Source organism: Wyeomyia smithii, chromosome 3 (assembly GCF_029784165.1).
Source record: "Wyeomyia smithii strain HCP4-BCI-WySm-NY-G18 chromosome 3, ASM2978416v1, whole genome shotgun sequence".
NCBI lineage: Eukaryota > Metazoa > Arthropoda > Insecta > Diptera > Culicidae > Wyeomyia > Wyeomyia smithii.
In genome coordinates, this window is record NC_073696.1 from 110,139,264 (window position 1) to 110,153,592 (window position 14,329).

At 42.6% G+C, this 14,329-nt stretch overlaps 1 protein-coding gene across 4 annotated transcripts in view; it reads right to left on the bottom strand.

Annotated features, from left to right (window-relative positions):
- LOC129726552 (AF4/FMR2 family member lilli) overlaps positions 1-14,329 on the bottom strand; it is a 183,494-nt gene that overhangs the window by 22,478 nt on the left and 146,687 nt on the right. For all 4 annotated transcript variants that reach the window (XR_008728357.1, XM_055683403.1, XM_055683402.1 and 1 more), the window contains one exon: positions 10,967-11,410. Coding sequence is in view for 3 of the 4 variants with exons in the window: in XM_055683403.1 (XP_055539378.1) it covers positions 10,967-11,410 (444 nt within the window). In the remaining variant the exon portion in view is untranslated. The remainder of the gene's footprint in view (positions 1-10,966; positions 11,411-14,329) is intronic.

Below are 14,329 nucleotides of genomic sequence, written 5' to 3' on the forward strand. Positions count from 1 at the left end.
CATATGTTGATCGTAGCTATAGTTTTAAACAGTCTGCGGGTTTCGTTTCTTTCTATAACTTTCAAACCACATGTTTAAACATTCAACAATGAAATTCATTGTTTAAGGGTTTGAAAGCCCATTTATTTGAATTCAACTATGTTCATAGCTTCTGAGATATAAGAGCGTTTTTCACATTCTGACGCAGCGCCAACACTAAAAGTTTGATTACAATGAAATTTAATAGCAACCTAAGCGGCAAATAGACCCTTAATTTGACACCAAGATAGAAAGAATCGGTCAGACCATCTCCGAGAAAACTGAATGCGAAAGAAAGATGCACATACACACGTACACACCCACAAACAAACACAAACACCTATACATGCATATATGCAGAAAATGCTCGATTCGTCGAACTGAGTTGACATTCGGCCATTTCAATCATTTTTCTACCTTTTAATTAGCCAGTGATCGTTAGGAGAAAGTCAATATATTTACTTTCATTATGTGATTTCACATTTTTATGAACAACGGACAAAGTTACAATCCGATTGCAGTGAAATTCAATAGCAACCTATAAGGGCAACTAGACCTATCATTTGACACTAATTTTGTGAAAATCGGTTCAGCCATCACTGAGCAAAATGAGTGAGTTTAAACAACCTCAGGATAACTTTTCTTTACATAACTTTTAAACCATATGTTCAATCAAAACGAAATTCAAAAGTTAAGGGTTCTGGGGACAGCCCAATCATTTGAAACCAATTTTATTGAATTGGTTGTGCGGTTTCTGAGATATTGATGTTTCGTGATTCTTACATTTTGATACATAACCTCTAAACTAAAAATCCGATTACAATGAAATTCAATAGCAACCTATGGCGCAACTAGACCTTTCATTTGCATTTAATTTTATGAAAATCGGCCAGCCATCTCTGAGAAAAGTGAGTGAGAAAAAAAAGTTGCACATACACACACACACACATACACACACACACACACACACACACACACACACACACACACACACACACACACACACACACACACACACACATACATACAGAAAATGCTCAGTTCGTCGAAAGTAGTCGAGTGGTAGATGACATTCGGCCATTGGGACCACTTTTATACCTTCAGTTTTTCCAGTGATTGCTATACCTTTCTAGGAGAAAGGCAAAACAAGAATTTGGGATTTTTTATATTCCTAAAGCATTTTAATTAATATATCGTGTCTTTTGTTACTTGATCACGAACACTTTCCTAATGAAATTTATATATATTTTAATGCTTACTAAAACAATAACAAGTAGTAGCAAAACATGAGATCACTTCTTAACTAACGAAAGGCTTTTCATTTAGAAATAAATAAGGCTCCCGAATGAGATTATGATTATTTGCATCGGCAGCACCACCAACCAGGAGGTTTGAAAAAAAAGTATAATTAAAATCAACCTAACTCCTCCACTCCGTTAAAAATTAAGTACGACTCTCACCTCGTTTGCCAAAAGCTAACGACCTTGACTTACACCACAGTGATTCAATTATGCACGTTTAAGCAACAGGCCTGAGAGCGAGGAGAGGTTAAACATGTCCTTACGAATTTTGCTTCTCACTGTTTTCGATTGCCATAATAATATTGAGTGGGTACAAAAAAGGGTATATTGGATCCGGAAGGATCCACCATAAAACTTTCAAATTTATTGGCAAGGAAGGATAAAATTCGGAGCCACCACAGCGTCTGAAATTTATTTATATCCCGTCCTTTGTTTTGTGTGGTATGGTAGATGGAATACCGAACGAAAGGAGAAACCGATTCAGCATGATAGACAAAAAGGTTTCTGAGATTTTTGGGTCACCTCTCGGATCCGGCTTCTCCGGTGTCAAGCGCTCCATACCGAAGTAAACATTCGGATGGAGTGGAGGCACCATTTGTACGTGATAGAAATTTTGAGTAGCTGGTGATACAAAACGTACTGTAGTGCAAAGTGTAGAAAAGCTATCACTTCTGCACTAGCAAAGACGACGAGCAGTCGATGAAATGGTTTTAAATAAAAAAATTTTAAAATTCTCGGTCGGAGAAGTTTTTTCTCTTGTTCTTCTCGATTCGCAGTGAAGCTCATCATCATCATATTCTTCTCAATAAACCGCCAACCTTCACTTCTTCTGCCGTTGTTTACTGATTTCGATTCCATTCCAGCATCGGGGTCTTGATGACGGTCTAATAAAATGTTGTCTAATTTTATCAGCGAAAACCAATTAAGGCAGACAAAGGACTGTGTGCATGTCGCTATCAAATTTATAAACCGTTCAGATGAGCATTATAGATACAAAAGCTTACACCAATTGACAAAATATTTTTAAATCCAGCTTGGCTATATCACATGTAAGACCAAAAAATGTATATTTTTTTTGTTATTTTTTTGTTAACACCATTCTTTAAATCGCAAATTAGCGATAAAACCGTTTGAGCTACGGAATAAGAAATTTCGCTTATTTTGACGTAGGATCCCTTTGTTTCTATATATTCTGCAAAAGTAAAAATAAAACTGGTCAATTAGTTTACCTTCAACTGTCGCACACTTTTGAACGAAGAATTCCACATGGAATGATCAATCTATTTTGAAAAGTTTATTTTTTGTGATTTTACAACGCTCAGTGAGGTTCTCACTCCGTTGTAACGTGAAGCAAATATGAATCAGTCGATATCCATTCTTAATCGCGTATTTCTCCTATATTTTCATAGGAAATAACCTAAAAACTGGTTCTATTCTTTTCTTCTTTATAGTTATTTGATCGCTCTTTCGCTTCGTAGATTTGAGTTCACAAAAAAAGCAAAGCCCAGGTACACATTCCTTTTGGAATTTGACCTTCTGTATTACATTGATAAGATTTTCAACCTGGCTCATGGATATAGCCTCATTTGAGGGGCCCCTTGGGCTCCCACACTTTCACCCCCTCCCCCTCCCCGCAAAAATTATTTCTTATGACTCATGACTGAATACAAGAAATAAAAAAAACCAAAAATTTCGTGAAACTTTAAAATAACTGAATTTTTTATGCAACTATCACTCTTCTATAACCTTCCTTTGATTTATAATTTTGTATGATATATTAATTCATTGAAATTCCGATACCAGAACAAGGGGCCCCCACACAGTACTTAGTTCCCGGACCTCCACAATCCTAAATCCGGCCCTGCTTATGGATGATATCTTATTGTGATACGCCTTCCATGGGAGTTGGCCACCAACTGACGTGTCTCATCGCTTGCGCCGCTGTAGATATAATAAGTCATTATACATAGTGTGTGTAAAGAGACCACTCTCTCAGTTGACAGAAATAAACTTCCACAGGGCAGTGTGTGCAGTTTCATCGCGGCGTGCTGAGATGCGGGAACACAATAGTAGAGGGTGATTCGACATTGGTCTTAGGAAGAGTTACCCTCACCCAGTAGTTGAATTGGCCAAAACACCTTGCCGGAGACAACGGAGATTGCGGGTTCGAGTCCCGTCTGGACGAGGGAAATTTTTTTCTAATTCTAGTCACACCTTCTATTCCCGTTCATCTTCGCATTCCCGCGAAACTACATACATTGCCCGCTTTACTAAACTTAACATATATTGTTATTATTTCTACGACAAACGGTTAAAATTGAACTGTTGGTGAATGCATAAGCGTGTTACGTACTATGGAACAACATTTTATGATCTGTAACAGGATCATTAATGTTCAAGCCCAAGGTGTTCATATTACCACCTCCCTATGTTCATTTTACCCACACGTGTCCATTTAACCCCCAAAAAACTGCTTTCGAAAATGCTCATGAAAACTACGAAAAAAACTTAATTTGAGTACTACTTCTTATTTTTTTGTATCAACCAATAGTGGCTCAGTTAATGTGCGCTATCGACTCATAGTTGTAGTGTTAAACTGTGGAGAAATTGGGAAATGGCTTAGGGTGTCCATTTAATCAGCCCTTTCTCTATTCTAGATTCATTTAATTTCTCTGATGAAATACAGAAATGGTTGAATGTATACATATAAAGGAATAAAATACAACAAGTCGAAATCGTCATTCCGCGTCGAACACTCGACAGAAACGGACGTGCAAAGTGGTCGTTCTATTACAATCCGGTCCGTGTGTACGAATAGCCAAACAAAAGAGTGTATTATTCGCGCTAAAGGCCAACTAGATTGTGAGTTGTGTCGCTACGTTCTGTACCCGGCTCGCAACTTTGGCTGTATTGGTGCAAAATACCAGCTGCAGTTTTGATCTGTGCACAGTGAATAGATCTTTCTAATTCAAGGCCATCATTTGACAGTCGAGTCGTGTCGCTGTGCTGAGTGATCTCACACCCGGCTCACTGCTGGTGGCTGTATTGGTGCTGCTGTACTGGTGCTGCTGGCTGCTTTGGGTGCAGCTTCGAACGATCGGACAACCACTGCTGGAAGGAAGAAGTAAATAGGTACGTGTTCTTGTCGGCGCTAGTGCGCTAGTGCGCTACATTTAGCGCGATGGATATAGATCCCTCGCCTCCCGTGCCACCATCCCCGAACCCCCCTGACCCTGACCCTTCTGTTACCCCCTCCCCTGTTCATTCTCCAGTCCCCCCTCGCCCCAGGCTTTACCCGGACGGATCTCAACAGGGCAGCTATACTGTTTATTTTCGTCCAAAGGCAGGAGTGAATTCAAAGCGATTAAACATACTGCAAATTTCAAAAGACCTGACGAAGGGGTACAAGGCCGTGACCGAAATTTCCAAGGTCCGACCTAACAAGCTCCGTGTCGTGGTCAGTGATCTGGCACAGGCCAATGCTATCGCTTGCTCTGAGCTCTTCACACGCGAGTATCGCGTTTACATACCCGCACGAGACGTGGAGATCGACGGTGTCATAACCGATTCGAGTCTGTCTGTCGAGTGTATCCTAAAAAGCGCAACCGGTTGCTTCAAAAATACCGAAACACAGGCGAAGATTTTGGATTGTAAGCAATTGCGGTCCATGTCTCTCGTCGGCGGTAAAAAAGTTCACACTCCGTCAGACTCGTTTCGCGTTACGTTTGCCGGATCTGCACTCCCTAGCCACGTCTCGATCGACCGGGTTCGTCTGCCTGTGCGATTGTATAGACCCCGTGTTATGAATTGCACCAATTGCAAGCAGTTAGGCCACACAGCCGCCTACTGCTGCAATAAGGCACGATGTAGCAAGTGTGGGGAGACTCATGCGGAAGATTCTTGCAGTGTTAATGCTGAAAAATGTATTCACTGTGGGGAAAACCAGCATGAGCTCTCCACATGCCCGGTGTACATGCAGCGCAGAGATAAAATCAAGCGGTCACTTAAGGAGCGTTCAAAGCGTTCTTATGCTGAGATGCTGAAGAAGACCGTTACCACTTCTCCCGTTACTTCGAACCCCTTTGATCTGTTGTCCTCTGATGAAACCGATTCTGACGATTCATCAGCGGGAACATCTTATGCCAATCCTGGGGAGTCTAGGAAGAGGAAAAATGTTTCTTCTCCTAAACTTCCCCGTAAAGGTCCTAAGATTTCCCAAAGTGTAATGAAAAGTACGAACAAACCAAACAGTGCTGCGGAAAAACCGAAGCAAACTTCTCCTGGGCTTGCAAATTTAAAGTCCCAGAAGGAGTTCCCAGCACTGCCAGGAACATCTAAAACCCCAGTTGTTCCTTTTGCACATCCAGTTGATGAAACAAACTCTGGATTAGTGAAATTTTCTGACATTGTGGACTGGATTTTTGAAAATTTCAATGTACCCGAACCAATTAAAACTTTTCTTACAACATTCCTCCCAACAGTTAGATCATTTTTGAAGCAGTTGACTGCCCAATGGCTCCTCCTTGCAGCGATTGTATCCTTCGATGCCTAATTCAACTGCGTATATGAAGGATTCTATCTCTGTCTTACAGTGGAATTGTAGGAGTATTTTACCAAAAATTGATTCGTTTAAAGTTTTGATAAATAAAAACAAATGCGATGCATTTTCCCTTTGTGAAACATGGCTTACTTCAAATATTGATCTCAACTTCCATGATTTTAATATTATTCGCCTTGATCGAGACACCCCATATGGAGAAGTACTTTTAGGGATTAAAAAGTGCTATTCTTTCTATCGTATTAACCTCCCCTCGATTCCAGGCATCGAAGTTGTCGCATGTCAAATGACAATATAAGGTAAAGAGCTTTGTATTGCCTCAATATATATTCCTCCCAGAGCACAGGTTGGGCAACGGCTGCTCTTTGATTTAATAGAACTTCTTCCCGCGCCACGTTTGATTTTGGGAGACTTCAACTCTCGTGGTGTGGCTTGGGGTTCCTCTTACAATGATAACCGCTCCTCTTTAATATATAACCTTTGCGATGACTTCGACATGACTATTTTGAACAACGGTGAAATGACACGTATCCCGAAACCTCCAGCGCGCCCAAGCGCTTTGGATCTATCCTTATGTTCGACGTCGCTACGGTTGGATTGCACATGGAAGGTAATCCTCGATCCTCACGGTAGCCTATTCTTATTTCAATTACTAACGGGTCAACTCGCATGCGACCAGTTGACATTCCGTATGACCTCACACGGAATGTCGATTGGAAGTTATACGAGGAAATGATTTCAAAAGCGGTCGATTCGATTCAACATCATCCACCACTTGAAGAATACAACCTCCTCGCGGGCTTGATTGTCGACGCTGCGTTGCAAGCCCAAACGAAGAAATATCCCGGCGTAACGATTAAAGAACGGCCTCCCACTCCGTGGTGGGACCAAGAGTGCTCCGATGTCTACACGCAAAGATCCGACGCGTTTTTGGCCTACCAGAAGGGAGGTATACCTGGCGACTATTTACGGTATTCGGAGCTTGATACCAAGCTTAAAAGCTTGGCTAAAGCAAAGAAACGCGGATATTGGCGTCGGTTCGTGAACGAGACGTCGAGGGAGACATCGATGAGCACTCTTTGGAACACAGCCCGAAGAATGCGGAATCGCGTAACGGTCAACGAAAGCGAGGAGTCTTCAAGTCGGTGGATATTTGATTTTGCCAGGAAAGTATGTCCGGACTCTGTTCCTGAGCAAAACATTGTTCGCGATGCGTCTCCGGGCCACGACGCGATAGAATCACCTTTTACGATGGCAGAATTTTCAGTTGCCCTTCTGTCCTGTAACAATAACGCGCCTGGGTTAGATAGAATCAAATTCAACTTGTTGAAGAATCTACCCGGCAATGCCAAGAGGCGCTTGTTGAACTTGTTCAATAAGTTCCTGGAGCAAAACATTGTACCGCAGGATTGGAGGCAAGTGAAGGTGATCGCCATCCAAAAACCAGGGAAACCAGCTTCTGATCACAACTCTTATAGGCCGATTTCAATGCTATCCTGTATCCGGAAATTGATGGAAAAAATGATACTCCGTCGTTTAGACCATTGGGTCGAATCAAATGGTCTACTATCAGATCAGATACTCAATTTGGCTTCCGCCGTGCCAAAGGGATGAATTATTGTCTTGCGTTGCTTTCAACAGATATTCAGCTGGCGTATGCTCGCAAAGAACAAATGGCGTCTGCGTTCTTGGACATTAAGGGGGCTTTTGATTCCGTTTCTATTGACATTCTTTCGGGTAAACTTCACCGACAAGGATTTTCTCCAATTTTGAACAATTTTTTGTACAGTTTGTTGTCCGAAAAGCACATGCATTTTACGCACGGCGATTTGGCAACTTTTCGCATTAGCTACATGGGTCTTCCCCAGGGCTCATGTTTAAGCCCCCTTCTTTACAACTTTTATGTAAATGACATCGACGAATGTCTGGCAAATTCATGCACGATAAGACAACTTGCAGACGACAGTGTAATCTCTGTTACAGGAGCCAAAGCTGCCGATTTGCAAGGACCATTGCAAGATACCTTGGACAATTTGTCTGCTTGGGCTTTACAGTTAGGTATCGGATTCTCTCCGGAGAAGACTGAGATAGTAGTTTTTTCTAGGAAGCATGAACCTGCTCAGCTTCAAACACAATTAATGGGTAAAACGATTTCTCAGGTTTTGGTACACAAATATCTTGGTGTCTGGTTCGACTCTAAAGGCACCTGGGGTGTCACGTGAGGTATCTGATGAAAAAATGTCAACAAAGAGTGAATTTTCTTCGTACAATAACCGGACAATCGTGGGGTGCCCACCCAGGAGACCTTATAAGGCTTTACCAAACAACGATACTGTCTGTTATTGAGTACGGGTGTTTCTGCTTCCGCTCCGCAGCAAACACACATTTGATCAAACTGGAGCGAATACAATATTGTTGTTTGCGTATCGCCTTGGGTTGCATGCAATCGACCCATACGATGAGTTTGGAGATCTTAGCTGGAGTACTACCATTGAAAAACCGCTTCTGGAGCCTGACTTCTCGTATTCTAATCAAATGTGAGGTCTTGAACCGTCCCGTGATTGAAAATTTTGAAAGGTTAATCGAACTTAATTCTCAAACCCGTTTTATGACATTGTATTTCAATCACATGTCCCAAAATATTAACCCTTCATCGAATATTCCAAATCGTGTCGACTTATCAAATACTTCTGATTCTACTGTGTTTTTCGATACATCCATGATAGAAGAAACTCGTGGAATCCCGGATCATTTACGCGTGCAGCAGATCCCTAAAATTTTTTCCAATAAATATCGAAACATCAACTGCGACAATATGTACTACACTGACGGATCACTTCTTAATGGGTCCACTGGCTTCGGTATCTTCAATAACAATTTAACCGTCTCCCATAAGCTCGATAATCCTGCTTCTATTTACGTCGCAGAATAAGCTGCAATTCAGTACACCCTAGGGATTATCGAAAAAATGCCCACGGACCATTATTTCATCTTTACGGACAGTCTCAGTTCCATTGAGGCTCTCCGATCGATGAAAGATGTTAAGCACTCTCCGTATTTCCTGGGGAAAATACGGGAACATCTGAGTGCTTTATTCGAAAAATCTACTCAGATTACCTTAGCGTGGGTCCCTTCTCACTGCTCGATACCGGGCAATGAGAAAGCGGACTTTTTGGGTAAGGTGGGCGCAACAAACGGTGATATTTATGAAAGACCAATTGCCTTTAATGAATTTTTTGCTTTTGTACGTCAGAATACGATCATCAGTTGGCAAAATTCTTGGACCAAGGGGGAACTGGGAAGGTGGTTACATTCCATAATCCCCAAGGTATCGACGAACCCGTGCTTCAACGGGTTGGATGTAGGTCGGGATTTCATTTGCGTGATGTCCCGGCCTATGTCCAATCACTATAGATTTGACGCGCATCTCCGTCGTGTTGGGCTCGGGGAGAGTGGTATCTGTGCCTGTGGTGAAGGTTATCACGACATAGAGCACGTTGTTTGGTCATGCCCTGTACACCGTCACGCCAGGTCTTGATTAATAGCTTCCCTGCAGGCCGAAGATAGGCAGCCGGCTGTTCCTGTTCGTGATGTCTTGGCGAGCCGTGACCTATCCTACATGTCCCTTATATACGTTTTCCTGAAATCCATCCACGCCCCAGTTTAGTCCTATCCCCTTCCGTCTACATCCAACCAAACGACAAGAACACGTTAAGACCCCGGATCCGGAAACAGCAATCAGACCCGCACGATACTCTCAAGGCCCGATGGAAACAACCCAATATGCCAGTCCGTAATATCTTGGCCCAGCAGCGGAACAAATTTAATATGCTGCTTACCTAAGGCAATGAAACCCATCAAACAGCAAACCTGTGCTTTTAATGCAAAATATTATAGCTTTAAGTTAGATTTAGTTTCAGCTCGTAGTCGGCAGCGAGGATAAAAAATTTGCTTTTAGTTATTAAGATACTTTAGAAAGTAAGCTACCAGATATAATTGGCGCCGTTAAACATTGAATTGTATTTGTGCCGTGTCAAATAAACTATAGATGAAGAAAAAAAAAGTCGGAATCGCGATAAATGCCAAGAGTTATCCGCGCCAGATCTCCCAGATGGTCTCGAGGTACGATGCTGGCCTAACAAGCCAGTTGTCGTGGGCTCGAGTCTCGGCTCGGAAGAGACTGTTAGTGTCAGTAGGATCGTAGCGCTAGCCCCGCAATTGTCCTGTACACTAAACAGTCGGCTGCGAAGTCTGTGTATAAATAAACAGAAGGTCAAGTTCCGAATCGGAATGTAGCACCAAAGCTTTGCTTTTTTGCCAAGAGTTATTTTCAAATACAATCCCATTTTTATGGTGAAAGTATATCGCCTGCCTCTTAAAATTTTCATGCGCCTTCGGAAAAATTAAGTTTTGAATAATATTCGGAAATATTCAAAAGTTTCAGAAACACAAAATATTAAATTCATTCTTTTTTTTCATTCATATGCCTGTTCTATGTTTATACTGTTGAAAAATATAAACTTTTTGATTTAGTTTTGCCAGATCGTAATAGAACCCTATGCTGATTATTAGCTGTTTTGGATAATAGCGCCGTTTTGAATCTTTGTACGGTGATCACAAATTTACAATAATATGATTTTCATGAATAATGAATTCATAATGAAAAGATAGACAAACACCCTAAACAATCGACATGTAGTCAGTATGCGATCGTAGGTAGTTTTATTGGTTATGCAAAAAAAAAGAGTGTAGGTGCCCAGAGACAACATGCGTGTTCTCAGAATAAATAAAAATTCCAGAGCGAAATAGAAGAACACAAATCTTTAAAACATCAATGTTGTCCGTTTTGGGGTCACAATCGGTTGCATCGCTTATCACAGCGAACACAAACTTTACGTAATCGAAAGTAGTATTGATTGATAAAAACTACTGAAACGATGCATTAAAAATGATAGAAACATCAATCGTTCTCCTTACACCCTCATCACTAGCTCATACCAACCAGAAGAAGGAAATACAGTATGTGTGCTCGTCACATTATTGCCATAGAGTACTCAATCACTCTATCTAAACGATAATTAATTCATACCTCAAGCTTAGGAAATGCCCCTACTCCAGTACCGGACGATGCTGAACCATAATGGCGGCCACCAGCCAATGAGGAACGTCCATTAAAGACCGGTCGGTTGTCCGTGGGTTTGACGAAACTGCCACCGGCGCCACTATTGCTATTGCTACTACTGTTACTACTACTGATGTTACTATTGCTACTATTGGTTTTTGGCAGAAGCGGTCGATTGTAGTGCGAGGACGCCGACGAGCTCGGAGCCAATCCTGCTAGCGACGATTGCGTCGTGCTGGTGAGGGTGTTGGACATCTGCGACGTGGGTGCATTCGAGCGCGGCGTGAACGCAGGACTCGTCGTGATGCCAATCAGGTGGTGTGCCGATGAGTCGTAAAGGAAATGCGGCCGAGCCTGGTCGTAGTTGCCCAGCTTCGACTGGATCCGCATGTCCATATCCGAGGGGCTGAGCTGTAGAAGGAGATGAAAAAAGCAAAGTTAGTGTGTTTTGTTGAAGTACGTTTTATTGGTTGATGAATGATGGATATGAATACTTAGACAATCTAACATAAAATATCTACTAAATTAAAATAACTAGAACATCTGCACTCGTAAATATGTCTTAAGTTTTTTCATATGGGTATAGGTATCGATATATTTCGGTATACTGATTGAAAGGACAAATACAAACATATCGAAAATGAGATGCGTTGAAATCAACACTTTTGAACCCGATTGTACGGGTTAAAAGCAGTTTATGAGAAAACATACGACACGCAGCTGTCTGCAGGTTACACCTTTCGTCACAACGTATGCAAAGCTACGCTGAGAAACCCCACTGTGGAAAGCGATAAACTCCCTTAGCTTGTGAGCCAAGTTTCTGCCATTTTCCATCCAACAATAGCAAGGATGAAACTGCCCTAAAAGTGCAACTTCGCTTTATGCTGCCACGTCCCATAAAGGAAAGCGGTCTTTTGCACGTCCCACCTTTTTCAATCGTTGTTTCGTTTCTTCAGAGACTAGTTTGAAATATCAACCGGATATGGTTCACCTCTGGAGTGCGGAAGCGAAACAGAGGGATGCAGTAGGCGGTTGTATAACTTCTTCCGACAGGACGTCTTCTAATAGAACGCCTAGTGTGTACATCGTATTGCACAGCATCATCACGTCGCTTAAGCATACCGTGGGGTCGTCTGTTTCTTGCCTGTACTTTATCTTGCAAAGATATGATGAAAACTGAACTTTAATTAATCATACCAGTGCGTAGTGACGGTTACAATACTTATCAGTGAAAAAGGCAATGTAAAATTGAAATCTGCAGAAATAGTTGACAATCGAATCGAGCCTAACTTTAATGGCAGGATAAACGGAACCAACTTTTGCAAAGTATAATTAGGAAACTGACTTCGAAAGAAAGGGTCTCAATTTAGAGCATTTATTGTTTTCCGGGAACATATTCACTCATTCGAGCCGGCTACTACAAAAGCCAACTGCTGCTCTTTTCATTAATATCGAGCAGTTCTAGTTAGGCTGCCACCACATGCCAAAGCTTTTGTGATATATAACATAAACCCACTTCATCAGGATGGGTTTCTTACATAGCGTGCCATTTCTAGCTCTATTGCCTCCTTTCGAATCACCTTTCTTGAAGTTCCAAAATTTACTTCCTCTTGCTCTGGCTAACACTGTATAACCTCCATCCTTCTGCTGTTTTCCATTCAGCACATTGCTCGGATTGCAAGCTGAAGCAGCAGCATTTCCCCGTGTAATGACTCTTTCCCACTAACAAAGATCCTGCAAATTCCTACATCATTTTCTATCGAACGGAGAAAGGACAACGAGAGATGCCCGCAAGGAGCTGCTGACAGAAGAACGAAAAAATTGCCATTGCCGTTACTTTTGTTCGTGAATCTTGCCGTGCTATGCAGAGCACATAAAACGGCAATGTAACCGAAGTCGGTTATGCTCGCTTACAAAGAGTGAAAATGTTCACAAAAATATGGAAGCGTGTCCTGCGTGCCACGAATTTTACTTATTCGGGAGCTCTTTTATACAAATTATTTACGTCTAAGCTGCATAAGTGGATCTGGTGATCGATATCGAAACGAAAAGATATGTCCTGGTTCTGCTCCGGTCCAAAAGCAAAGCCTTGGTGCTCCATTTCGATGCGGAACTTGAACTTCTGTTTCATATACGCAGACTTTGCAGCCAACTGTTAATGTACAGGACAGGCTACGATCCTACAGACTCTCACAGGCTCTTTCGAGCTAGGACTCGAGCATACGACGACTAGCTTATTCGGCCGGTATCGTATCTCAAGACCAGCTGGGGGATCTGGTATTAAAATAGATAACCCTGCGAATTCTGAATAACCCGTCGTTTTATTATGCGCAAAAACCTCTTCGTCACATAACTATTTTGGTCATTCTGTGCCGAACACGCATCAGTACTGGACGTGTTTGGTGATCGGTCCGATAGAGTATAAAACAAAAGACGTGTGAACAAGTGTTGGCATTGTTTGCCTGGTCAAGTGAAATAAATCCGGGTTCAAGGTCGTGCCTTTGTGCAACTGTTTCGCATCGTGACTGCCAGCTGGTGCGTAAGCCGATTTGGCTGCTGGCTGGATTGTGCTACAGCAGTGGACGAGACACAAACGAGGAAAAAGAAGAAGCCATCAGTGTCAGCGAGTTGTATCGCTGTGTGGAGTGATCTCACACCTGGCTCGCTGCTGGTGGCTGTTTGGTGCTGCTGTATTGGTGCTGCTGGCTGTAACGGCTGCTACTTCGAACGATCGGACAACCAACCTTACTGGAAGGGAGAAATAAAAAGGCACGTGTTCTTGTCAGCGCTAGTGCGCTAGACTTAGCGCGATGGATGTAGATCCCTCGCCTCCCGCGCCACCATCCCCGAACCCCTCTGACCCTGACCCTTCTGTTACCCCCTCCCCTGTTCATTCTTCAGTCCCCCCTCGCCCCAGGCTCTACCCAGACGGAGCCCAAGGCAGCTATACTGTTTATTTTCGGCCAAAGGCAGGACCGAAATCGAAAAAGTTGAACCTCTTGCAGATTTCTAAGGACCTGACGAAGGAGTACAAGGGCGTGACCGAAATTTCCAAGGTCCGGCCTAACAAGCTCCGTGTCGTGGTCGGTAACCTGAAAGAGGCCAACGATATAGCTTGCTCTGAGCTCTTCACACGCGAGTATCGCGTTTACATACCCGCACGAGACGTGGAGATCGACGGTGTCATAACCGATTCGAGTCTGTCCGTCGAGTGTATACTGCAAAGTGCCAAAGGGTGCTTTAAGAACAAAACGTGTCCCGAAGTAAAGGTGCTCGACTGCAAGCAATTGCGGTCAGCATCGATCATCGGTGGCAAAACAGTATACACTC